Source organism: Cyanistes caeruleus, chromosome 1 (assembly GCF_971803275.1).
Source record: "Cyanistes caeruleus chromosome 1, bCyaCae1.hap1.1, whole genome shotgun sequence".
Taxonomy (NCBI): domain Eukaryota; kingdom Metazoa; phylum Chordata; class Aves; order Passeriformes; family Paridae; genus Cyanistes; species Cyanistes caeruleus.
In genome coordinates, this window is record NC_141701.1 from 87022293 (window position 1) to 87049936 (window position 27644).

The following is a 27644-nucleotide window of genomic DNA, read 5'->3' on the forward strand; positions in this document are numbered from 1 at the left end:
TGCATCCAGTTTCAGTCTGTGATGAACTCAGCGTTTTGTTTTCTGGCATCTCTGTTCCGTGTGCGCATGTTTGTACTGGGGTGTGATGGAGCGTGAAAGGAGTCAGAGGAGAGAAGAGAAGGGGCTGCAATTTGGCTTTGGATGCCAAAAGAAAAACAACTAACAACCTCGACCAGAAGGAGAGTTAACCGGAACATGCCACAAAACAGGTTAGGCAGGACGCAGAAGCCAGATATGAACCTTCTTCTGTGCTTTAAGGCATCTTCAGTACACCCTCCTCCCTCTGTCTACCCTCTCAGGATTTCCCCCCCTCCTCCCCATTATGAAACAGGCCTGTGCCAGCTGGGTTTGGACGGGGGGCAGGCGGATGGTTGCAGCGCTGGCTCGCCTGCTGCCAGCTGTTTCTTAAGAAAAAGAGGGTGCACTTGTCCGTGCCCGTCATCCTGTGGCAGCGGCATGTGCCTATGAGTGCCTTCGTCCCCTCTGCCGGCTCGCCCTGCAAACAGTCCCGAGCGAAAAGTAGCGGGGGAGGAAGAGCAGCAAAGAGACAGGGAATGCTGGCGGGTGGAGCTTGGAGGGCTGATCCTCCACATAGTTAATCATTACTTGCCACATAACCTGTTCCTCTTTTCTAGAGGTTTCACTGGCACCCACAACCAGAAGCATATGAGGCATATGTGACAGACTGCTTTCTGAGCAGGATGGTTTGCCTTGCAGCAGGAAGCCCAGCATCTAATACAAGACATAATTTCTTCTGTAACATGTTTATGCCTAATCATTCAGTAAACATACCATATATAGTCTGGTTTGTGCCTGCTCTAACACCCTGCTGCAAAGCAAATTTGCTGGTACCACACAGATTCCTTAGCTCCTGGTAACTGCCTGACAAATAGGATGTTGCCATATGTAACATAAATATTCCACACAACTGGATTTTTTAACTTTCCTGCTCATAGCATGATTTCCTGACTGTGACAGTCTTAAGTCTGGCACTTAAAAACAGGATTACACAAAACAAGGTACCTTATCAAAGGATGGACCAGGTCCCACATGTACATTTTTTAGCAGAATAAAGGTTCCACGCTTCCCCTAAAAATCAGATGTTTGTGTTTACAAATCAGTGTTTTGGGGGCATGTTTTTCTCTTTCTTTTTTCTCTTCTCTCGACTTCAAATGCCTGTTTCATCGTAGGTGATGGATCCCAAGTTAGAGCTTTGATTGACTGAGAACTCTCTCTTTTCATTCTAGCATCTTTTGTAAAATTTCTCCCCTTACTCTTTTCTCTTGGCCTTCTCTCTGTTTACCCTGTGCTAGCCGGGTACTAAGCATGGCAGAGGAGATGAAGAGCAGCACTGTGGCTCGATTCACAACTAATCAGCTGTTGCATATGGTTTGCCTTCAGGTATTTTTGCTTGTTTGTTTTTAACATTGTGAAATTACTTCAATAACATTCTGACTATTTCTCTGCTAGGCAGAAGTAGCTCAGGAAAATGAGATGAAGCCTTCCTACCTACACCAGGATGAGTTTTTTCCTTTTTGTGCCTTCTACATCTTGTCCTGTTGATGTGTGAGAAGACAGCGCAGTGGTGTGGACCCCAGATAACCTTGCACAGAGCATTCTGGCTGTCTGCTTGGTAATGTCTGTTAGTGCCTGAGTTCAGCAGCGTAGCAACTGGTAATGTCTCCTGTACCACTGAGATGGTTGCTTAATCAGATGCAGGTCCATACAGGTGAATTTACTTAGGCAGTGCTTCCAGAAGGGAAGCCTTTGTAGGGGGAATGTTTGGGTGTTACATAAATGGACAGGACATGCATTTCTGGGACTCGTCTCTCATTGGCCTGGTCAGAGTGATTTATGTCTGACTGCTTGGCAGTTAATTGGACCATCCTTCCCATTTCCTAAGCTGATAAGCCCCTCACTGTCTGCCTCAATCAGGCTTCTTTGTTTGAGAAGTTACTAATGCTGCAGAAGAACAGAGTAACTACTTTCCTGTAACCAAGTGAGGGGCTCTGATCGCTAAATCTATGAAGATTCACCCTATTTCTTCAGCAAAAATCCTTTCACGAGGCTTACTTGTTCCGTAACACCAGTAGCAGTTGACAGGTACTGAAAAGTAGGTATAGCCGGTGTATTTCATACGTAACTTGTCCCTTTTTGAAAGATTGGTATTTGTGATTAAATGTTCCTGTGAGCACCTTTATTCTGGCAGATCCCAGTAGCTGTGCTGAGTACCATGGGCGTCTGTAGATACCTCTCCATCAGGATTGGGTCTCAGAAATGGCTTTCTTTTAGCACAAAGCCTTCAGACTGGGACTGTCTGTCTTAATGTGTCTGGATGGTGCCTAGCTTAGAGTGGGTGTTGCCAGAAGGTGAGTAATAAATGGTGATTAATCGTCTCTGAGCTATGGATGTTTGTATGAAAAAGCACTTGGCTAAAAGCTGTGCTTCAACAAGCTCATCAAAATTAACCACACGGGAGACAGTAGTATAGCATCCCAAAGGCCTGATTCTTCTGTCTCTTGACTCGTTTTGTTTTGACTTTAGTGGATTTATTAAATCTGATTGAAGGAGAAACATGGGTCCCTTTGTCTCCAAATATCAGTAAATATCAGTTGAGTGATATCAGTGCTACAGATTGCAAATGGGCTGGGTGATAAAGAATCAGGGAGCACTAAAAGAAAACACCCTTTTGTTTGACTGCTCAGTAATCTTTTTAATGCAGAGGTGTGGTTATGAACCTTGCAGGTAGGCATCCTTGTGTTTGTGCCACTGAATCTATGATACAAATGCATAGGAAAGATGTAAAGGTACCAGTTCCTGTGTTAATTATATATTGAGGTTGAAAAGTAACTTTGTATTACAGGAGACCATTTATCCTTCGCAGTCAAAACAGTAAATAAATATAAAACCTAAAGCCATTGTTATTTTTAAAATAGTTCCTGTTTTGAGTTTAAGTACATACTTGAGCAATGCCTTGCATCTGTGTGATTGTACAGTTATTTCTAAAACTTTCTGAAAAGTGTATTCTTCACAAAAATCTTACTTGTCCCTCCATCCTTCATCTGTTTCTGGCAACTTTCAGGGCCTGAAGCAGACAAGGCGGGGTATTGCAGGGTTTCTTCCTTGTACAAAAATTAGAAGGATTGTGACTTTGTGTTCTTAAAACCCTTTCCAAAACGAGGTTTGTTTCGACGTAGTCATGGAGGATGGTACTTCTGAGCTGGTGGTGTTGAGTCCCGGGATGTCTGTGGCATTGTGTCAGGCCAGTAAGAGGATATAGTCACTGTTGAGTTTTGGTGGCTCTTAGTGGTGCTCTGCCATTACTGTTTGTTATGGCTGGGAAATGCAGGAACCCAGGAGAGCTGAGCACAGGGCCTGGTCTGTAGGGCAGGATCTGTGGCCGGATCACATCCCTTCCTCTCAAGGACTTACCTGCAGTCATCAGACCCCAGGCAGGTAGCCAGAGACTGCTCCTTCTGTGACTTCTTTTGTTAGCATTTTATTGCCTGACAGCATTCAAGGTGATGGGCGGAGTATTTGCATTTTGGATTTTAAAGTTTCTGAAAGAGAGTTTGTGGTGTGTGCCCTGTCTGAACGTTACCTAGACTGGTTCCGGACTAGCCAGCAGACAGCGATTCAAAGGCCTTGCCATCGACCATGGGATCAGCGAGCCTCAGGCTTTCTGAGTGGAGGTGATGAGGAAGTGAGGGGGAGGAGATGTCTTTGTCTTAAAAAAAAAAAAAAAAAAAAAGAGTTGAAAAGATAAAACTGGAAAGCAGATGGTTTGTCCGTGTGAATTTCTTGGGAAGAACGAATCTGCAGTACGCAGCAGTCGCCGTGGTGGCAGACCATGTGCCCGGGGACACACCGGTGTGCTTAGGGCAGAGCAGGACGGGTAGGCCGCACTGCAGAACTGTCCTGCCAGCCAGGAATGCAGAGGAAGCAGGAGACAGCCTGCCTTCCCTCACACAGCCATCAGGGATGCAGAAGTTTAGGAAGTGTTCATCCTCAAAATTAGGGCTACTTGAAGGTGAATTAACTTCTGGGCCTGTAAATGAGCTGTGTGTTCTTAGCAGTGTGTATAGGACGTTAAGCGCAGAAAGGTTTGGGGTGAGTCTGGAAAGGGTCCATGTTTGAGGAATGTAGTTATTCTGGCTTCCGAGGTACTTTTTTTTGTGTAGACAGCATGGAAAATGATTACAAAAACAAGTATTGCAAGACACTTAATGAGATGGGAAACTGGCAGTGTTAAGGCTGTGGCTCTTGGGCTTATGTGACTATAAGAGAATTTCAGCTTTTTTTCTGCCATTTCTCCAAGCATTTTCTGAGTTTTGAAGAATCACAAATGAGGTTTATCCTGTGGGCTTAAAGTCAGCAACTGCAAAAATGCATTGAAAATCTCTCTTGACACTTGGAATGAGGGTCCATGGCAGCAACTGGACTCAAGGAAAAAAAGGTACCTTTAATGTTTGCTGCCAATTCCACCAGTTTAGTCTCAGGTGTCATCTGCTGAGATGTCACACTGCTTTCACTGTTTTGGAGCGGGGGTGACTGGGGCTAACCAGACCAGTTTTTAGGGAGCTTAGTCAGCTTCCTAATTTCCAGGTGTAGTGAGAGAGTCATCAGGGAGAGGAATGGAAAGAGAATGTCAGTAAGTTGTTCTGCATGAAGGTAGCTGGGCTGCCAGGAGGATTTCCAATTGGAGATCACCAAGGCAGCATTATTACTGCCCCTGTTTTCTCTTGCATGTGGCTCTACAGAGCTTTAACCATTTGTGCTGAAACACTGCATGTCAGGTGTTTAGCTTCAGGCCACATTTGTTTTTGAAAGAGAAGTAAGTAGTAAAAAAAAAAAAAATTCTTCAGCCATTTCTGAGAATGAAGCTGGGGGAAAAGTGACTGACTTCAGGCTTTAACTTACTTTCTTGTCCCCCTTTTTTATAGAAAATAGAAAAAAATCTACTGCAAACTTTAAATCCCAAACAAGGGGGAGAAAGTTGACCAGTTCTTCAAGTTCTCAAAGCTGTAATGCAGGGTTGTTGAGATTTGAGAAAGAAAGTGGGTGGGAGACTGGAATTATAGCCATCAATTGAATAAGTTATTTGTTATCATAGCTGACAATGGCAATGGTGATTTCTCCAGTGTGGTCTGGTCCTAATGTCTGTTGGAATTCATAAGTGAGAGGGACTGTGCATGATCCAATGAAAGCTGAGCATCCTCATGTCTATCTTGTTCCAGAGCAGGTCATTTCAGCTCTGTAAAGACTGAACTTAGTAACCTAGTCCCACTTCTTAAGTAAGCACTTTAGTGATCTCTATTTGTCCACTCTTTCAGGTGCAAAACACATGTGGGGAATGTGTGATTGTTTCTCTTGCACTGTGATGTACAGGTACACGTATAGAATTCCTGGTTGAGGAATTTGTTGGTGTAAGATGAAAATGCTGTTCTTGTGAATGTGCTTTACTCTGTAGGCACTTCTGCTCCATGCGGAGTAAGGGTAGCTTGAAAGTTGTCAGACAAGATTTGCACTCCTTGCCAAACACCATTGGTCTCCTAAATAAAAACAAAGGCCCAGAAGATTGTAAATACATGTGCATGTGATGTAAACAAACTTCCTGATTCAGGGACCACTACTGAAGCTAATGATTCTCCTCCATAGAATGAACCTATTAGTATCAGTTCATTAGCAAGACTGAGGCCTTGATTTGTAATGAGCCCTTAAGTGTAATTTGCAGTAGTCTGTTGACTGTATCTTACTAAGCTGCTGTGGGTGCAAGAGGGAAACAGGTTGAGGCTGGAGTAATACTTACCTTTGCTTCCAGTCAGAAGTATTTAGAGCAAAAAAGAAATGTGTCACACCTCTAGGATCTCCAGTCAGCTTTCCTGCAGACCTTGGCCACAAAGAATGAAATACTCCTGGTGCTTGATACACAGGGCAAAGGCTGCTGCTGTATTTAAAAATATGTGTATGAAAATGGAACTGGAAGTTACTGCAAAAGCTGCATTTGCAGGTATCATAGCAAGGAAATTTTTAGAAACCAGACCTAAAAGAATTTGCAACAGAGTTTCTCAGGATACTCCCTGTCATTTCTCATTTGCTTTGCTGAAGTGTTAAAAGAACCCCTGCTTTCTGTAGTTATGGCTAGCAATAAATTACTTTATGGTTTTATTTTGATTATATACCATGTATATGTATAATTTTTAAATTTTTTTGCTTGATTATGGAAGGGGGGACTGTGGAAAGAGAATTTTAAGTTCTTTAACAAGACGATTGAAGTTATTTATTTATGTTAAGCACCCCAGAGCAATATTGAATAGCTCTGTCCTGTTCTCTTTCAAAGAACTCCTCAAAATGAAAGAAAAATCCCTTTTTTGCTTGTTTTCTAAGAGGGAAAAAATGAATTTAAAAATAGTTTAAACAATTTAGTGATTCTTACTCTATTTCTTGCAAACTTCTCCCTTGCCTCTGAGCCAGACAGTAGTCTGCTATCTCCACTTGCCCACAGAATTACCATGCAACTAATTTTAGAGGTGGGTTTACACGTCTGTCTTTATTAAAAATGCTGCAGTCTCCATCTCTGGTATCCACCAGGTGGAAGCAGATGTGTAGAATATCTGTGTGTGTATTTGTAAATCTGGGTTTGAGCAGATTTGGCATTTCTAAGAAGGCGGTGTGTGTGCAAAGACAAGGGAACCCTTGGAAGTGTAATACCATCAGTAAAGCAAAAACTTGCAGTTAACCACTAGCAGGGTTCGTTGGGGTGGGCTGGGTGACATTGTATTTAATCAATTCTTCTGGTGCATGTTTAGACATCACTTGCCTTGCTGTTCTGAATTACAATAGGGAGAGAAGGGTATCAGGGAGGGGAGGAGGAGAATAACAAAGTGGTTTCTTAGAGAGGGGTGCTCTTCTTGTGCTCACAGAGGTTTTGGTCTCAGCCTCAAGTGTGCTTTTCTGACCTACAGACTTGTTCATCACTTACTGATGTGTTCATCTTCCTGTTAACCCCCTGGCATCCCATTACCCCTCTGCTCTTGCAAAAAATAGCGCCTTAGAAGTTTGGGCAATATCCCTGTAGTGTGTGACCCTCACAGTGATTTGGCTTTGAGTGCATCTTGGTTGGGAAATACACTAAAAGTGCAAAGATTATTTTGTTTGTTTGAGGGATGGGTGGGAGGGCAGGATGAGTCCACATGGTGTCAAGCAGGAAGCTTGATGTAGCTCAGAGTGGCCTCCTGAAAGCATCCCCTCCAGCCTGCGAATCTTCTAAAGGCAGTCATGTCCAGATTTACAGTGCCTGCTCTGTTTTGTATAACAGAAATGCTGTAGTTGTGTACTGCTGTTTTTATTCTCCTTCTGCAGGTTTTGTTGATGATTTCTCCATGACTAAACTTCATGTCACTGCCTGACAAAACTGGGCTCTTAATAATTTAAAGTTTACGGAGCGAAACCTGGACAGTACAATGTGTTGAATATATCTTGGATGAAATAATTTCCTTACTGACCTGTACTCTTTTAGCTTTGCTTAATTCTGAGCATGTTATAGAAACAATCAGATTTCCTAAAAGTGAAGATATTTGAATTTTAAGCCCAGAGTTGCAAAACTGAGTCTTGTACTCTGCGCATGTTGGGACAAAAATAAAATGGAGGAAAATCTGAAAGAAGCATTTTGCATCACTTGAGGCCCAGTGGGAGCTGAGGGTCAGGATCACTCTGAGAATTAATCAGTTCACTAGAGAACATGATAATACAAGGAAATTATGGTATTGCAATAAGGTTTTCAGGCTTTTTATTAGTAGCAGAAACTTTAAAAATAAAAAGTGTGAGAGAAGCCTGGGAGCAGAAGTGGCCTGAAGGGGAAATGACCAAGACCAGCTGAGAAATGCAGAGAATGGTAATTCAGGAGTGCTGCTTCACTGCAACTGTGTGAAACTCCTGTGTGTCTTATGAAGGGGGCTGAGAGAGACCACGGTTCTGTTGAATCTCACTTCTTAATGCAGTTTTGAATAACAAACAGCTCTGGGCCTTCCACTTTTCTTGCAGGCTGAGGATTTTAAACAGGGAATGCCAGGCCTGCAGAAAAGTGACTGTAATCACAAATCTGAAAGCAGCATGTGACCTTTCTTGTCATTTCTAACAAGCCAGAACTTTGCAGAAATCTGCCCAGGCAGACTTTTGGTCCTGCTGTGCCCCAGTGCAATAATTATAATGCAGAAACAGCTGATGGGTCACGTCTCCAGGCCTGTGCAGCGTTATGACTTGCTACCTACATTCCATGTTTAGCTTTGAGAGATCAGATGGTGCAAGCAATGTGAGCTAGCAGTGCCTGAGGACATGCTCGGGGCAACACGTCCTGTCCCTCTGCAGCTTTGGTTTTTTTTCTCTACTTCTGTCCCATCCCATCCCCTTAAGGTGATGCATTTTACAATAAATACCGATCTCTCCGGGAGGTGAGCTGCCCCTGTGGAAGCATGTGTGCCATTCCCACTGTGCTGTATGTTAAATCCAAGGGCTCAAGGTTTGTAAATATTGTCTCTAAAGTAACTGGGGACTCCAGGTGAGCTGCTTGCCTTACTTGCTGGTGGCTCTGGAGCCGTGGTTGGTACATGTGGCGCACAGTGGCAGGCTGTTTCAGCACTGTTAGTGATGTGATTTAATGAAGCATGAGTGATATTGGAGGAGGTAAATTTTGTCTTTGTGGATGGGGAAAGGGTCACTGGCAAAAGTTTACAAACAAATGAGTTGAAAATTAGGCTTAATTCACCCATGTGGAGGAAGAGAGGTGGATATTTTTGAGTTGTGTTTGTTTTGTGCTTAGCGCTGGGCAAAAGTTACACCCAGTCCTTGATGTAGGAAAAGTTGGATAGGTAAGCAGAAAAGTACGAACTCATTGCCTAAGACTGCTCTTGCTTTCTTACTCTCCTCATCCAGGGGTGCCATGGGAGAGGTGCAATAGAGACATTTTAATTATAGTAGTTTACTGTCAACTTATTTTCACTGGGTTTAGTCAGAAAACTGAAGTTGAGGTATATTTTTAAAAGTTTCTATGGCAGAGATGTTGCGAGTTAGCTCTGAGTTGGAGAGAAGGAAGCAAGGGGGGAGCAGGAGGAGGGAGTCTGGAGATGGAGCCGGTTGTGGGTTCATTCCACTACATCTTTTCATCTTTCCCCGGTACTGCAGCACTACAGGAGTAGAGTTACCGACAACATTCTTGCTCAGGTCTCTCATCCCTCACTCAAATAGAGGGTGTAATTTGACTATGTCTCAACTCCCATGTGTGAAGGCTGTTGATGAAACTAAATGTATGTGCATTTTTAAGTACAAACAAAAACCAAACCCAAACAAACGCAAATCTCAATTCAGATCTGTTCCATGATCCTGGATCACCATGTGGTTGTTCAAACTCTAGAACTGGCATGAGGCCGGAGGGAGAACACGTGGCCAGAGCTGTGAGGTAAAGTGAGGACTGGCAGTCTGTCCTTCTGAATGACAGCTGTGGCTTACATCAGGTTAAATCAGTCTGTATGCTTCAGGCTGAGGCAAAGCAGAATGGCTTAAAAGCAGGTTTTCACTTCCAGCCTTGAGTTTCCTGAAATCCTGCATCAGTTTGTGAGAGTGCATATATTTCTGCATCCCAGCTGCCATGGAAAATGAGAGACATCTTACAGGACAGTTCTCACAGTCAGTATTTACTGAAGTCTTCCTGATTTGAATGGCTGTGTCCCCAGCTGTCACAGATAGATTGTGAATCTGGATTTTTACCTCCTGCTTCTCCATTCTATCAGCTGTTTCCGGCTGCACACAGGTTAACAGGGAGGCCTGCTGGGCTGCTTAATGGGTGGCCTGGTGCTGCCTTTGGGCTGATGCAGATGATTTCTATTGGCCAAGGTTATCTCCTCCTGACCTTGTAGCCAGAATTCAACCTCCCGTTGGCACAGTAATTGTGAAAAGGAGTGTTTCTGAAAGAATTCCTAAAGGCTGGAATATCCTTTCTGGTTTTGTGAAAACCGTGGAGTTTTTTCATCAGCGCTCTGAACGGAAAAGGAAAGTGCCCTAATGTTAAGTTTGAAAATTCAGAGAAGGTTGTGTTTAAGATTTTTTTTTCTTCTAAAATCCACAGTGGAGACTGTAAGTTTAGTATGGCAGGAGGATGCTGTACTTGATCCACTTCTGCTACTGTACCTTCTTGGTTGCTTGCTCAGTGCACACTGGTAGGTTGTTGAACAGGATACATGGCACCTGATTTCTTCCCAGCTGTAGCCTTTTGTACTGAAATGTCTTTTGCCTTGGTTGCAATTGGTTCAGTTTACAGGACTAAATGTGTTTGCATATTTTTGGGATGAACAGGGACTTCTGATACCTGTGTAATGGAATGAGGCAGAGGGATTAGTGGGGAAGATGGGGAGAGAGGGAGGAGTTGAATGGGGTTTCTTTTCTTTTCTGGAGTCATGAGGCTCCTCCCATAGCAGAGAGGGAGCATAGTACATGGAACCTGAAGACCTTTAAAGTACATGCTGAAATGGATGCTGGGAAGATACAGTACAGTGCTTGGGCACAACTCCAAGGCTCCCAAGGCAAGTAATATTTAAACAAGCTGAACAGCCCCTTTCGGCAAGCAGCAGGAAATCCAGCACTGAGCTTTGTGTTGTTGCATGGTCAGCAGAAGATAAAAGCCCAGGCTATGCAGCTGGGGTTCCCTCCTATCACTGGATGGCAAACTGTTAAAAAAAGATAAAAGAACAGAAAAGGACAGGGGGTCGTCTTACTGAAAAGCATTCCTTCATATTTTAAGCCGTCAAAGTACTTTGAAATACACTGAGCCTGATGTAAGTCAGGAGCAGCACCATCGGGGTGTGTTGGAGCTTTTACATCAGTTGGCAAGCAAAAGATGAATTTGTCCCTCTGCTTCATCAGAGATAAAGATTTAACATGGGCAGGACTGTGATACGCGTAGGTGCCTCATCAAAAGCCCCACAGCAGGCAGGAGCTTCCCAGAACAGTTTGGTTTTTTTTAGGAGCAAGGCGTGTAATGGGTCTGCTGCTGACTGGGGGTCTCATTCTAAAATTCAATCAGCATTCAGCCATATACAGCCTTTCCTGGTCCCACTTTCTGCAGCTCATCCTTGGTTAGGGACTGTTTTAACAATAAGGAAGAGAATTTAAATGAATGAGATTGCTAGTTAAAGTCTTCTAATCAGTACTTACTGTGTTCCTCTCCTCCATCCCTCCTCCTTTTTTCCTGCATCACAGCACTAGTGTCTTGGGAAAGAAAATGCTTCAGAGCATTTGTTACCAATTTAGCAGCAAGTACGTGCTCAAATTTGGGATTTCTGAGATCTGTGTGTGCCATATGTAGGCAAAATGTAGTACTTGCAAGTTCCAGTAGAAGGGAATAAACACAAATTTGCTGTTCTGCAGATAGTGTTTCTTTAATCTAATGAGACTTACATTTATGCAGCCTTATTGTTTTGGTAAGATGGTTAACCGTCCTCCCTAGGGTGCCTAATTGCTTATCATGAACTAATCAGTCCCCTGGGTATATGAAGGGATGAAACACTGCCAAGATAGAGCCTGTGACTTCCCCCAGAGGTGTGATAACCCTCCCAATTACCCCACCCTTCAGGGAGCTTGCTTACTGCTCTTTTAAAGACCTTGTGACTTCAGAAATTGTCCATGTTTGGAGATTTCAGGAAGTTTAAAGGGGTGTATTTATTGAGAATCTTTTGAACCAGTAAACTCTCATATTTTTCATGTAAAAACTGTATTGAATATTGTTTCAATCTTGGTATGAAAATGCTGAACATGTTTCTGTTTATGAAAGTGCCTAGGCATAGCCCCCAAGGTATGCCAGACCCTAACAGATAAGGAAAGGGCCAGGTTCTGTCTTCAGCTGTTAGTAGATAGGGATGGCAAAATCTTCTAGCTTCAGAAACCGCACTTGAAGTTCACATGAAGAAATGAGTAAAACAAATCTGGTGGTGACTTCTTGTTTTTGGTAGAATGATAGTTGCATGTTACTGTGTATGAAATGACTGGTTAGATTAAGAAAAGTTCCTTACCTTACAGTAAAAAATAATTCACTTAACTAGTGGTTTTGCTTGTATTCTCCTTTCAGTTTCCTGTTTTAACTCATTCACAAGATATGCTTGTCTGCTGTACAGGTTGAGATAGCTACTGATTGCCCGAATTCTTCTCTTATAGCTTTTTATATTGAATGGTTGAGTTCCATGAGGCATATAAAGCATTCTACAAAACCATAGTGTTTGAACTGGAAGTGAGAAACAGCTCCTGCTATTTAGCATCTGAGTGAAAATACAAGTTCTCATGTTGAGGTTTCTTTGTCTTTTATTCTTGTTCTGAATGAACACAAATTTTATGTGAAATTTGGAGGATTGAATCTGTTAGTTGGGTAGAAATAACAGTTTGTTCCTTGAAAGAGTTGTAACACAATCAATGAATAATATCAGATTTTTTTTTTCTTTTGTGGTTCTTTTAATATACTTAAGGTTTTCTTCACTTTTGGTTGTAAAGTATATTCTACATGACCTTAGCAAGATTGATGTAAATAAAAATACTATTATAGTGTGTACTGGCTTAAAACTTTAAAGCAAGGTGATTTCACACTTAGAATGAAAAGAAGGTGGCTGTGTGGGCGTGTATGTTTATATGCCTGAGAAAATGTAAATGTGGAAGCATCACTCCTCAAAAGAAGTGTGACTTCCAGTATCGTAGGTCTGATTATGATATTACAATGTTGCTTTGCTATGTGTGCATATATGAAAGTGATTAGTCAAGTTTCCACTGGCAAACTCTTGCTGTCCTCCTGCAGAAATTGGGGTGGATGCACAGGCCACTTGATCACTTTCTGTTGCCATTATTGTTTATTTTTCTCTATTCGGAAGTACTACTTTACCCAGAATTGGGTTGAACCTAAACACAGTTCATAAGAGTTTGATTCAGGCTAATGTTTTTGTTAAATATATATCAATGGAGTCAGCAGAAGGAAATTAATTTCCCTTTTCATATGTGAATTGTTTCAAGAATTGTTTGCATCATCTGTTTCATGGAAATGTGTGAGGCACTAGCAGTAGAAATGTTTTTTTGGAAGGAGAGGGTGGTTTTGGACTAGCAGCAGACGTTTTTGGCTGGAGGAATAGCAACTTGAAACTTCACTTACTGAAGAAACCTGTTCACAATTTTGTCTGTTTTGTTTTTTTTTTTCCCCAGCGTTCCTGAAATAAACTTCCTGCAATTCTTTGCAGTGTGCAGGTGTCCAGACTCCCCTTTACTCATGGTCGCCTGTGAAACCCGTCAGGCAACTGAAGGCTGTACCTAAAATTCTGCTGGCAGTGCAGCACACTGCAGTGGCCTTGATATAGTTACGGTGGACACCTTGTGCAGCCACAGCTGTAGCATCCCCTCGTAGTCCGAACAACTGAGTATTGCGGTCCAGGAGTCTACACGTGTGGAGGACTGCCTGGAATAGAAAAAGGAAAGCTGCAGAGATTGTAAGCTGCTGCTTGATCCGTGTGGCTGTTGTGCCGAGGAACATCAAAACTTTGCTGGATGGATCCGACAGCTCGTTGCAAAGTAGAGGGTCAGTCTTGCTGGTTATTTGCAGTTATTAACCTTAGTGGATTTTAATTTTTTTTTTTGTTTCTTTTGCTTTCATATTTTTCTCTGTATGCCTAAGAGGATTGTGGCCTTGCAACCAGAATGCTCATGTTCAGGAAACTTAAAGCTGTTCCTACTGAAGGGCTTTGAAGATCAGCAGGCATTTCCTCCAGCGTTTGCAGCATTGTTGGAGGAAACATTCCCTGCAGAAGTCTTCAGGTCTATCCGCCCGACTTTGGGCATTTCTTACCTCACCAGCACATGGATTATGCTGTTTGCAGACTGTCTAAGCTGCACGATGACCTCCATGGATTCCTCATGAGCTTTTACAAGGCCAGGCCTGTGTACTTTGTAAAATCCTTTAGAAATGCCTGCTAGGCTTTTAAAGTCCCAGAGCATAGACTATACTACAAGGAACTCTGAAGGTCTGCAGCTGGATATGGTTGTGGATGAAGAGTGATTTTTTTTTTTTGTGTGTGTGTGTGTATGTATGCAGTTCTTGTTTTAAAAATACATATTTTTTCAAGTCAGATAGAGATAAATTGTTCCTGAGAAGGCTTCTTGTACTTTCTGGTAAAGCTGAGGGACTTCTGAATTCCATAAGAAATTGATGAACAAGATCCCTATGCGCTGTTGCAGTTTATGAAAATGAGCAGATGCTGTTCCATTTTGTCAGTGTGCTGGAAGCACCTCCCACAGGTTACTTGCACTGTGTGTACTTCAAAGTAGAAAGAAAACTCAAACTGAAGAGTACCACTGGCAAATAGCTCTGCTGTTTAAAATTTTGCAAGTGGCTTTCCTGTGTGGATCTCAGCTTGGAGAGGCTTGCCAGCTCTATCTATTGCTGTAATTAATTTACCTAACTAAACCCAGAAAGAGGCTTTGTATTTCAGTATTTAGAGCTCTACAAACAAGCCCAAAGGCTACCAGCCAGCTGGTCTAAGCCAGTGGTTGTGCTCACAAACCTTGTGCCACCTTGTTCATAGGTGGTGGGAGAGAGCTATTTTTCTGAATGCTGGATTTCTCCTTCACCTGGACGAAGCAATAAACCTCAGTCTGAGAGATCTTTGGTACTTTGACATCTGTGGCAAATACATATCTAGAATAAGCACAGTAAAATACAGTTAGTTTGTACCTTTTAACTCTGGCTCACAATACCAGGAGAATGTCAGCTGATGGTTGTCTGTGCTTAATATCACATGGAGATTATGGAGTTGGTTTATATCTGTTCCTAGTCTTTAGCACACTGTAGGAGTTGGTTGACTTGAGATCTGCTTCTACCTCCTGTGGTGGGGGGCAAATTTTGGCTTTGGCTTGTGGGCCTGCAGAGTCCGCTTGGCGTGAAGATACAAGCTCAGGAGGGCTACCAGTTACCTTGCTCATGAAAAGGCTGTGTAGGCCCTTGGGATAGTGCAGTTGGAGGCTGACATTACAAGTGCCTTCTAGGGTGGATGGGAGAGGGAGGGCTGTGCAGCACGCTTCTGAGTCTCTTTGCTCCAGCATATGTCTTCTCTCTCTCCTCCCTGTGGTCTGTGCTTTCCCCTCTGAAAATCTCAAGCTACAACTCCCTCATTTAAAAATCTGTTTCAGGTGGAAGGCATAGGGATATGATTTGTGTTTCTGAATTTTTTAAATTGTCTTGGTTATAGATTGTTGTTGTTGTTGATTGGGAGGATGTGACAGGGGGAATAATTTCTGTGCTGACCAGAAACAGAATACAGGAAGATATGAAGTTAACAAGGTGGGGGAGAAAAGGAGGTGTTTGTTTAGAAAAAGCCTAGTCACTAAAGCCTGTGGGGCAGAGGAACCCTGCTGATAACACAGATGAAACAGTCTGCCTCTTTCCTAACTTTAGAGGAGTGGAGCTTTGTAATAAATGGCTGCTATGTGGCAGCTGTCTCCCAGCTTCGTGAGCCTGGCAGTAGTTAATCCTGTCAGCAAGTCATGCTCCCTGGAAAAGAGCAGTGAGAGGAGCTTCAAACTTTTGAATCATTCTATTTGCAAAATATTTGCATGTTGAATGTCTTTCTGCTTAAAACAAGTTTGGTAATTCGATGTAGGTTTCCATCTTTAAGTAACATTAAAGTGCAGCTGTGTTGGCTTTTAAATGAAACGTTAGAAACGTGCTGAGATACTACAATTCTTTTCTCTCTTTAAAAAAGTCATTTTAGTTTTGGAAGGTATATGTTCCAGAGTACAAAATGTACTGTGTAGAGAAGGGACACTGTGTTGCTATCCCTGTATCTTAAAAAATTACAGGTTGAACATCTGAGATCATGGTTATCCTTAAAAGCTTGAGGCTTTAAAATTAATCTGTTCACTTCAGTTTGCTTTTTGTGTTTTGCTAAGCATGTAATGAGTCTGTTCTTCTTCCAAAAGTCAAAAAACTATAATTTTGACTTAAAAAATTGAGATTTTGTTCAGTAATGTATCACCATCAGATTTTACAGACTCATGATAAAATCTTGATGGTTGACAACACTGCCACTAGGAAATGGGTTAAAATCCCTGTCATTTCTACTTTTCTTATTTTGCTGTGTTACCTTGTGAAGCATAAAATGTTTTGGCAAACTACCTGGTACAGTGCTCCAAGCAGAGTGTGTGTTGGCATCTCCTGCAAAGCCAGTGTGGTTGGGCTGCAAAGGATGAGTTGGGAGCTCTGCAGTAAGCAAACTGATGCTCTCCCTCTTGGGCTTGCCTGTGTTTGCTAGCATATGGATGCAGTTAGAGTGGTGAAACACCATGTGGAACATAGCTACTCCAAGAGGAGTTTTTTTATGGTCTAGCTTATCCTATTTTCAGAACGATTTTTGTAAAATTGCCTGTGCATTTAGTTCCTCTGTGAAACTCTTCAAATACTCATCTTGGAGGAGGAGAATTGCAACCAGAGCACCGCACAAGAAGCAGGGCACTAGCACAGGAGATTTTCTGTATCTTCCTCAGTGTGATTCATCCTGCCTCTGTAATCCCTGCTGAACCCGTCGTGCACACACACACACAGCTCCAACTACATGTGAAGAGCAAGTGTGAGGGGATGAAATGTTTCTTGCTTCTCCCTCCAGAGATTTGCTTTAAACCTTCACCTTGAGTGGTGGCTCTGAAGCTGCCCTTGGCTGAGCTGCTGGCCATCAGGGTGAGGGACAGAGATGGGGACAGGGACAGGCCCTCCTTCCCTCCCTCCCTCCCTGCCTCCCTGCCTCCCTCCCTCCCTCCCTCCCTGCCTCCCTCCCCAACAGCTGCAGGCACCAATTGCCAGGGAGCAGCCCGGCCGCATGGTTTCATGGCTTTCTTCCCCTTGTTACTAATGTGCCTCCTTGTTTCCGTGATGCTGTGAAGAGGAACAACCAGACAGATTGTCTCCTCTCGGGGTGGGTGCCCAGGCATCTGCACAGCCAGTTGGTATGGCACAGGAGCCCCTGTTTTTTCAGTGACACCAGGGGCTATTGATGGCAGGCTGGGGCTGTGCTGCTGCTGCTGCTGCACAGATGCTTGCTCTTGGCCCACCTTAAAAGGACAAGATATCCCGTGGTTTAGACTGGCCATATATTGTCAGGGATGTCAGCATCTCCGTCACAGCTACCCAGCTGAGCCCGGCATGCCCCCTCCACCCTGCGTGCCTGCAGCATCTCCTCAGTCAGAGCTGAGGGGTGCTGTAACTCAGAGCATTTGAAAGGGAGGTCTCTTTTCTTCTCTGTTACTCAGAAATGTTTTCCATCTGGCTCTCCCTACTGCGATGCATCTAGCTCACTCACTGGGCTCTCGGACAAGTATCTTAATTCCCTCAGCACAGTACTTGCTTAGGCACACAGGCGATGGGACCTTAACCTATAGCTCTCCCCACATTCCCCCCAGGGTTTTAAGTCAAGTGGGTTTGTCAGGGCAGTGTGAAAGTGGAAAAAACCAAAACCCAAGCAACAAAAACACAAAGCTACGTTTTGATTGTTTCCTCATTTTGCAATCCTTCATCTCCTCTTGCTTGTCTGAGATGGCAGCAGCAGCAGGATATGAGGTTTTGACCCTAGGGTTGTGCTTCCCCAGGATTGCTGGGGCTCCCCTCAGACAGATGCATCTCCCTTTCCTCAGCCTGTTGAACATGGAGACAAGCCACGGTGGGGTTGCCCACTGGTCCTTATGGCAGCTTCCCCCTGCCCTTCTGCTCTCTTGCCTCTTCCTGGGCTCCCTAGGGGCATGTGGGCAGTGGTTTTTGCAGGCGGTGTGATGCCACTTGCCTGACCTGTCCTGTCTTTGCAAGATACTTCCACCCCACCTTCAGGGCCCACTCCCTTCAGTCTCTGGCTCTGCTCTGGACTCGCACCCTCTCCCACAGAATGTTCCAAGGCTGTCCCCTTGCTCTCTGGGATGTAAGCCAGCCCTGGCCCAAGTGAGAGATGCAGCAACTGGACTAGGGAAGACTGATAGTGTGGGGAGAGACCCTGGGCCATGTCCCAAGGAGTGCTGCCCCACTGCAGCCAGTGCCAGCCCAGAGGAGACATGAAGGGACTTTGTCGGGTTGCCACTTCATCTAAGGCAAATAAACTGGAGTTAAAGCCAAGAAACACATCGACTTCCTGGAACTCTGTGAGCCATCCGCACAGCTGTCCCCACTCCCTGAACACATGCAAAGCAGAGCTTATAAGGACAGACAGTATTGCTTTTGTGTCCTTCCTCAGCCAGTGGGGAGGGCGCAGGGGAGGGGATGTGCTGGGTAAAGCCCAAGGCCTGTCTTGTTCCGTGTTCCCCCTGTGCTGCCATGATTCCCAGTGACTGGGGGAAGCCAGATTCCCTTCCCACTGGCCTCTTCACAGCTGTGCAGGCAGGCAAGGATGAGGATGGAGGGGTGTTTGCAGTTGTCAACATGGGAAGGAATGAACGGATGTCTGCTTAGAGCCACTTGTTTTACTTTCCTATTGCCATGATTTTATTTTGTTGCCTAAATGTGGTGTTCATGGTCCCAGGTTTGTTAAGCTGTCTTCAAATCTCAAATTCCTTTTTGCTTGAGCAAGCTCTTGAAGATAACTGCAGTTTTGAGACAAAGGCTTCCTGGAGGGCCAGATACTCACCATCAAGCTGATAGAAACAGGAGAGATGAGGAGCAGCTCACAGACACATCTTTGGTCAGGGAAAAGAGTGCTAAGGCATTAGAAGTCTCAAAATTCATCATCAGCTGCTGATCCTAAATGCAGCCATAGGTTATTTCAGTTCTTGCAGTGCTGTGTGTTCTGTGTGGTACTGCTGTCCCCAAAAAGGGTACTGTTGGTCAGAACTCAGTGCAGGCTCAAATCAAACTCTATGAGGTGATTACCAAGTGTCCTGGGCTTTCCTGTTGGGAGTCAGGGGGCCGTCAGATTTCACTTTTGCTCTTGGTGCCAGAGCAGCTTTTGTCTGTGTTCTAGCCTAGCACAGCACAGGCTCCTGTATGAGGGCTGTTCCCACAGCACACAGCTCTTGGGAAAGGTACAAACATGGCTTCCCTCTTCAAGTTAGCTAATGGAGCACAGAGCCAAGAGGATGGGCATGAATTCATTTTGTATTAAGGTTGCCCAGTAGCTATGTGCATTGCATAAAGGTGAATTTCACCCAGGAAACCCCTGCTTTGCCCGTATGGTGTCTCATTGTTATATTAGTACAACTTCCATGTTTTAAGTGTATTGCACCAATGTAATGCCAGAGTATCACAGCGATTCAGAGTTGTTCACTAAAGGCATTAGCTAAATTCAAATTCTGATATGCTTTATGAAGAGAAGCTTCTGGTCATCTGAGCCAAAGTCCTAAGGAGCATTACTAGTCCATAAGTCACTAAAAATGGATTTTCCAAAGCTACATAAAAACTAAATGTGCACATGTATCCCATCATGCTTGCAAGGAAATAAAACAGGAGGAGTAAATATGTTTGAATATTTAAAATTTAGCCTGTTAGGTGTTATAGCAACAGCATGCAAAATAGTCTGGAAATACAGGGATCATCTTGTTCTTGTTTAGTGCTTCTTCCCCTCCCACCAGAGGATTGTCCATAACTCAGTTTTAAGGCATGTCCATGAGCATGTGGATCACTTGTTTATTCCATCTCTGGGTATATCTGTGTATATACAAGTTAGACATATGGATGTTGTAGACTCACAGGGTTATTTCAAGAGGCAAAGTATTATACCTGCACTAAAACAGGTAAAATGATTGCTTCACTAATAGCTCAGAGAATTTATAGAAAGCGTCTGTCTTCTTCAGTGCTCAGAGAATACCCTTCAGTAGATTTTACTCCCTTTGGTTGTTGTTTTTGTGTTTGGTTTTGGGTTTTTTTGTAGAGGAAAATGCTACTTACAGGTGCAAGTTCCAAAGCTTTGGGGTAGCATTCTGTTATGTGAAAGAGCAGCCACCAGCTACTCCCATGCCACTCTCTTTCTTTGTGTGTCTTCCTTTCCCCATGGGCTGCTCTGCTCTGTACTGGTGCTCCAGCAGTGGTGACAGTGAGGTGACACTCCCAGTGTAATTTTCTGCTGCTGGGGTGCAGAGTCAGCACCAGTACTTCAGTAGCAAGGGCAGAGTTGGTATTAAAAAAGGTCAGTTGGGAAAACTGTGTTCATTTGGTTTTCCTTTGCCTTGAGGCAATGCTTTGAATAGTGTTAACTCTTTTTTCTTCCCACACGATGCTTTTTCACCCTTTTTCCTTCCTGCCAGCTTTGATAGAAAGTTATGTTCAAAAGGTTGTGCGGGTGATAGCATGCGTCTCTTTTGGGGTGGGAGTGACCATTTGTGCTTGGGAGCATTGCCTCATGCTCTGGGAGTGAAATCCACTCCTCTGTGTAGAAGCTTAGTAGGAGACCAGTGCATCAGAAGCAGTTTGGAGTGCAGTGTAGCGATTCTTAGGTATTAAAATCTCAAGGATAAACAGTAAACTTTGTTTATTCAAATGCGATATCTCTCTTTGAAGTTCTGTTCTTGTCTAAATTTGTATACTAGCAGGTCTGGCCTTCATTTAAATGATCCTTGGGGTTTTTTTGTGCCACTTAGGAAAAAAAACAGTGGGAAAGCCTTGACTAAGCTAATAGTGTTGCTAAGATGGAAATGATGAAGAAAGCTCAGGATTCCTGTTTGGACCTCATGGGAAAAAGTGGTTTGAAATGCGTGGTGGGTGGGGGTGCACATTCCTAAACCTGTCCTTTCTTTTCCCTGTTTCTTCTCCCCCACTGTGTTCTATACAAAATACTACAGTATGTTTAATGAAACCAATAAAACTATTTGGCCAAGAGTGTTAATCTTTCTGTGGCCCAATTAGTGCATGGTTTCTACTTTTAACGTTAATGTGGGTATTTTTCGGAAGGCAAAACAATAGGCAGCTTTGTGCTGTGTGTACCAGGTTTTCCCCTTCTTGCCTGTATTGTGCATTTCTTCCTATCTATTCCAAAGGGAGAGCTCATGTGCAAAGACAGTGGAGCAATCTGGAACAGAGACTTGTACCAGCTCCCAGGGGCCAGGACGTGCTGCTCTGTGCTTTTGTAGCTGCCTCTCAGTTGCAAGTCAAGTGACTGTGACTATGAAGACTCATCATTTTTTCTTCTTCCTTCTGCTGTGGCCTGTGTTCTCCTTTTTGCTTCATCCGTGATGCTCTTCACCAGAAGGAGAAACAGCTGTAGCTGTTTAGAGTGGTCTTAAAACAAACAAACAAAAAACTCCAAATAAATACACATAAGCAAAGCAGGGGGAGTGATGGGCTCAGCTTTAACATACAGTGGAGTCGCACTTTATCCCAAAGGAGGAAATAGGTCTAGCAAGTGTCTTCCTGTACAGACTGAATGGGAAGGAACAGGGTTTTTTGGGGCTTTTTTTTTGTTTGTTTGTTTGTGTTTGATTTTTTGTTGTTTGTGGTTTTTTTTCTGTAAGCTTTGCTTTTGCAGTGTCTCTCCCATTAGCTGGTCATGTGGGGCATCGGGGTGGACCTCTGTCAGAAGCAGGAGCTATAGGCCCCTCAGGGCTCCCTGTGGGATGGAAATTGCCTGAGTTTCATGTTGCCAGCAACCTCATCAAGTGGAAGGAACATGTTCCTGCAGAAAAGACAGGTCTCTTGGTGTGGCCATGCAGAGAGGGCTGCACTGTCTCGTTTGGTCCTGTCGCCCTACCATTTGTCAGTGCTCTTGTTTAGTCACTTGCTCTCTGCTTTTCCTCCTTTTCACACAGGATGAATGTGACACTGGGGGGTTTCTTCAAAGTAGAAGATGGCTTGAATGCTTGTGACCACTTCCCTGTTTCCTAGAGGCTTTGGTCCGATGTTAAATGCAACCTGAGGCTGCACTGTTTCTCAGCTTATTTCCTGTTTATCCTTTTTCCTGGAGGTCTTTGTTTTCTTTTGGGGAGAGGGAGGAAGGAGGCTCTATCAGCACAACCTCCAGGCCAGGGCATTTGGTGTGAGCTGGGTGGGTTTACAGTCTTGAAGGCAGTATGGCATCTGTGCTGGTTGCTGCCTGTCTGAATCCATGAGTTTCATAGGTGCTGTGGAAGAAAATCCCAACACTTTCCCATTCTCAGTGATGCGTTTTTTTTTAAAGAGGAAAAAAAAAAAAGAAAAAAAAGAAAAAAAAAAAAACCTGCAAGAGAAATCTCTCAGTATGTTCCTGCCTAAAGGCACTCTGCCACGGGTTTTCCCACAGGAAGGAGTGATTTGGCCCAGCATTCTTATTGTTTCTATATCCTACTGCAAATAGAAAGTTATGCTTCTGAAATTGGTGTGTGCTGCTCATGCAGTTGTCTTTGTTTCAGTGGTGCATTTTTGTTTCATGCAAGGGAGTGGAAAATACACAGGTAAATAAAAGCATGCAGTTCAGTTGTGATCTCTAGACTGCATTCAAAATTGGAAATTTTTAATGTGCAGAAAATGGTTTTAAGGACAAGATCTCTGACTACATATATCTGCTTGCCTTTGGAGGAAGATATTTGGATTCAGAAAAGAAAAGCCATTGGCTCATAGAAACTATGAAAGGCTGTAATAGTATAATATGTAGTTTTCCTCCTAAAAAAAAAAGAAAACAACAAAACAGGGAGCAAGTTGACAGGTTTTTCTGAACAGTAGAGTTTTTTAATGTGGATATATGCCTGACTGTTCTGCAGACTCTCTGTGCATTTCCCATTTTCAGTGTTGCTAAAAGCAACACTAGGAATTCTGACTTTAGTTCTCTGGGAAGCTACTAAGCTGTCTTAAAGTTACCTTGGCAAACACGGGAATCTTCACAGTTACATAATAGATTTTCTTCCAGGATGTATCAGTGGTGACATTAATGTGCTGGGTATCGGCTGAAAGAGGAACGAATTTGTATATTTTGGAAGGAATTGCGTATTTTGTTTGTTTAGGGGATTTTTTTGAGGGACTAAAGCACTTACTTTTTTTTAACAGAAATACCTTGAAATAGTTTAAACTGGTCCTTATTTTTGATACTGCTAAGCAGATAGAGCAAGCAGTTTTAGATTTAGGCCAGTCTTGAAAATAATTATGTTGCTTATTTTATTCAAAAGTAAGTCAACTACCAGCTAAATGATTAAAATAAGAAGGGGCAGGGGGAAAAGAAATAATTAAGTTGTTCTCGAATGAGATGGACCATTTTTAAAAACAAACAAAATAACAAACAAAAATAACAGTAAAGTTACAGCAGTTACAACAGTTTAGACAAAATAAAGCCAAATAAATAACTGGCTCCCATAATTACTGGAGAAAACACAGAAGGATGGGTGCTTGGTCTCACCTTGGAGCAAGAAGTCCCTGTGTCGCAGGGATCACTAGTATTTTCTTAACAGAAAAAACCAAAAATAATTAGAGAAAAGTTATTCTGAGTTGTTCAGGTTAGTCTTTTTTTCTTGTTTTGAAGGTGCAGATGGAAAGCAGTGTTTGTTAAGAGGTTGGTTGATGTTTTCCTCGGCCTTACACTACCTGGGCTTAGTCAGGTCCCACGTTTTGTCTCTAGACTGCAGTGGCTTGCTGTGCCAGATCATCTGTGTTCTGTTCCTTAGAAGGTTGGCAGCTAAATGTAGGAAGGTTGAATCTTCTGCTTTGTCTGGCATGGTGTGAAATGAGGAACCGCTTGACACTAGGTGGGCCCTTTCTTTTTGCCTGCCTATTCTTGGGTGCTCCAAATTGTTGGCAGTTGGGGTAACATAGTCGTTTATTGTTTTCAAATGCTGTTCAAACAGCATTTGAAGGTGTGTTGTGATGACTGATTTGCATGTTATTGAGATGTAATTTATTTTAAAAGGAAAAATCCATGTTAACTGTGGTTTGAAGGCAATTGTCTGTTCTCTTGATAAAAGGATAACCTGTATTGCGCTTACTGATTGTGATTTGTAAATCTGAGATGACGAAATATCCACAGTGTTTGTTTTCATAATGAAATAAACATTTTGCCTGTAAGGTTATAAAGGTGTATTTCTCCGTTAAAAACATATCAGTAGTTTTCCATATTACAAATAACCTTTTCCAGAGGCTATAGCCATGAGTGCTGTGGGCAGAGAACTCATTTTTCTCATGTGTTGATTGTTCCACATCACTTCTAAAAATGATGTTTAAGTGCCCTGTCATTCTCCAGAGAGAACAGGCACCCTTCCTTAAACCCCAATGATAGCATGATAAGTTTGTGGTTGCAGAAAGGGGTGTGGAGGAATTCTGTTGGAACATACAATGGTTACTTACATCTTCAACTCATGTGGGAACCTTGGGCAGTGAATGTGAGGAATGTGCCAGATGGTCCCAGAAACCTCTGTAATAATTTCACCACTGCTAGAAGGAAGAAGGTGGCCACCACAGATTCATGTATTGGAATAAATGTCAATCTTCCAAGAAGAGAAAAGGGGAGCAGTGCATGTATGAAACTGAATCTAAATTGAAACCTAAATTGTCTAGGTGCAGAATATTCTTCCAACTTCTTAATCAAATGTTACTACTGTCAGTGATAGGCTAGTTTGCTCTCTCTTCCTCCAGTTTTTTGCTGGCTTAGTACTGCAGACCAAGCTGGTAGGGGTTTCTTTTTTTGCCCAGTTTTGCCAACGGCAGAAGCAGCAGCATCTCCCAGCCCAGTGCCTGGGCACTCATGAGAGTGGGCACTTGGCGCTCCACTGGCACTGCTGATGTGCTTCTGTCATCAGACCTATCTGTTAGTCAGGGGAGCCCTCAAAATAAAGGGCTGTAGTCTTACTTTCCTAAAACGGTTTCCATAAAAGCTCACTCCCTTTCTCTTTTTTCCTTCTTTCTCAATGTAGTGCTAGAGGGTGCTGCTGAAGAAGAGGCTGAAGAGCCAGACGCAACTGTGCATACTACACTAAGTGAGGAGACCAGCAACCCAGAAGAGAGCCACAGTCAATCAGGGGAGAAAGATGAAGGTAATTGGTTCAACTAGCTCTGTGATTCTATAAATTAAGGCATTCATTTAAGAATCTAGAAGCATTTCTCACCCATCCATACACCTTATTGTGTGAAGAGTATAAGACACATTGAGCCAAAGCTCTGGTGCATACATTTTTTTTTTCCCCATCCCTAACTTTTATCTATCTGAAAAGTATAAAACAGGTTGAACAGAAGCATGGGCAAATAAATTCTCAACTACCACTGCAGGCTTCCAAACGAAGATTTTCTTGGCTCGCAGTAACTTGGCACCACATAACTTAGCCTCAAAAAACCACCTGTTTATAATCCTCAAACTTATGTTCCAAAGACAGTATTATGGAGAGATCAAATGCTCACAGATAAACGTGTTCCTCCTTGTTCACCCTCACATACTCCTCTGTTGCAGTGACAACTCACAGCGCACATTAAGATTCTGTGCTTTCCACCAGATATGACAGAGCAGTAGACTTGCAGGGTTTTCCTGTTTGTTAGGAAAACTTATTGAGAGGGGAAAGGAGTGTTTAATTTGAAAGCATCTTCCTTTTCAAACTTGTAAAGAGGAAAATAGAAGGCCTTTCCTGTGTGTTGACATGTCCATATGTTAAGAAACCAAAGATGAGATTTTAGGTGTATTTTAAAATTGGTGTCTTAGATAAGAGCATCCCTGCTACTTACAGCATGTGATGGAGAAGTTTGAACCTCAGCAGCTTTAGCTGTGGCCTTAGTCATGTATGTTACACATGTTCTGCATGGACTAGTATGGCTTGGTATACCAAAATCACGTATGTGCCATCTGTGTCAGTAAAGAGGCAGTAGGGGGGATACAGGGTTTTGTTTTCGTTGGATTTTTGCTCCTTTAGCTTGTTCCGCGTACAGGGCTGGCTTAAACCACGCTTAAGAGATAACCCAGTACCCTACATGGTGTTACTAAGGCCTTAATTGTGCAGTCCTGTTTAAAACATGTGCCTGCTTGAATGATTGTGCTTGCCAGAGTGTGCATTCATCAGTACTGCTCTACTAGTTCATGGTAATCACAAGGTACCACAAATACCGTTTCATAGCAAGAGAGCATAAAGTAAATCATTCTATAAGCTCCATATTGGAATAAGGTTGAAAATGAAGAATATAGGAATGTCCTATGAGAAAAATGTACATTGTCCTATGCATTCCAATATGAGAAGCTTGTCCTGTTACAAGAACTCCAGTTATGACCTGTTGCCTGTGCTCCATGATGATCCAGCAGAGTGTGGTGTGAATTACAGGCAGCTGAAAATACTGTGTGTTGTTTGGGTTTTTTTAAGATGGCCTAGGAACTCCTATGTGTGTTTTTGTTTTTAATTCCAGAGAAGCAGCTGGAAAGCTTAAACAGCTATAAGGTATCACCAAGTTCACCCAACAGTTTGGACGGAGCAGACTTGTCCTCCATTGACGCCATGATGTCAGCAGTGATGAATGTGGGGAAGATTGCTGAAAACGGTGGGAATTCTCAAAATGTCAAATCCCCCTCAAAGTCTCCTGCACCAAATCGGATTGGCAGGAGGAACCAGGTATGTAAACTTAAGTGTAGGGAGGGCAAAGGGGAGACAAGCAGCTGCTTGGGAAGTGATAAGATGTAATTTATGTTTCTTTGATTGTTTTGCCTTTTTTCCCCATACCAGTTGTTTCTTGCCTCTGCCATTGTTCCTCTATATTTTCTGGTATCTCTGCAGACCATAACTTAGAAAACTGGGTCTGCTTGTTTGGATTGACATGTAAAACATTCGAGCACAAGCTCTGGTGCCATGCAACGTGAGCTGGTCTAGCAGATGCCCCTAGCAGCAACAAAGTCACCAAAGAATTGCCATTTTGTCTTCCTGCATCCTTTCTCCAGGCTCTTGCATTCACATAATCTCATGAGAAGCGTAGCTGCCCCACAGAAGATTCAAGTGATTTATGGCTAAAAGTGGTTCTGGAACAAAACATTCATCAGGATACTCAGTTCATATGTGTAGTGTAAGGTGCCCTTAACTTCCTTATTAATAAAAGAAATATTGCAGAATGCCTTGTATTAATTTTGCAGAGTAAATATATGTAGTTTTTATCAGGGTTTTTCCATTTACCAGTTGATGGCACCAGCTGATAGCAATATTGATTTAAACAAGTGAAAAGAGAGAGTCATATCAGTTAAGCTGTAGTTATTTATATCTGTGTTTTTCTCTTCCTGGGCTAAGCTCCAAAGAAGGTGCTGCAGACTATCAAGAAAACCCCCAAATCCTTGTGGTCATTTGACTTAGAGCTTGAGGTGAAGCACAGAGATTTTGTAAATGAATCGAGATGTAACAGGGACCAGAAAGGTTGAGAGGCATGTCTCATGTGATGTTCCTATAGTAGTTTATTAATAGCTTGCTGAGTAGCTGCCCAGTTGCCAGACTTGTGACTTGTCTTGGATTTTTTAGCATGAAAGGAGTTAAAAGCCATTAGCTGTAAATGGACATCCTTAAATGAGGAATGGGCAGTATACAGACAGCTGTGTTTGTGGGATTCTCTTGTCTAACACCTGGCTCTAAGGTTTATTTACAATGTTCTCACTTAGGGGCTGCCCTGGTTCCTTGATTTCATCATGTGAAGTGAGGCACTGGAGTCCAGACCAGTCTCAGGGCAGTGCTGTTACACAGCTGTCCACCGGTACAGCATG

At 43.0% G+C, this 27644-nt stretch overlaps 1 protein-coding gene across 9 annotated transcripts in view; it reads left to right on the forward strand.

The window, feature by feature from the left end:
* The window catches only part of RREB1 (ras responsive element binding protein 1), a 138270-nt gene that overhangs the window by 50475 nt on the left and 60151 nt on the right, over positions 1-27644 (forward strand). For 6 of the 9 annotated variants that reach the window (XM_086901039.1, XM_086901080.1, XM_086901056.1 and 3 more), the window contains exons 2-4: positions 13228-13597; positions 24847-24966; positions 26315-26517. In XM_086901039.1, the coding sequence (XP_086757165.1) occupies positions 13567-13597; positions 24847-24966; positions 26315-26517 (354 nt within the window). In that variant the 5' untranslated portion in view covers positions 13228-13566. The remainder of the gene's footprint in view (positions 1-13227; positions 13598-24846; positions 24967-26314; positions 26518-27644) is intronic. The other 3 variants (XM_086901021.1, XM_086901073.1, XM_086901065.1) reach the window with 1 other exon arrangement.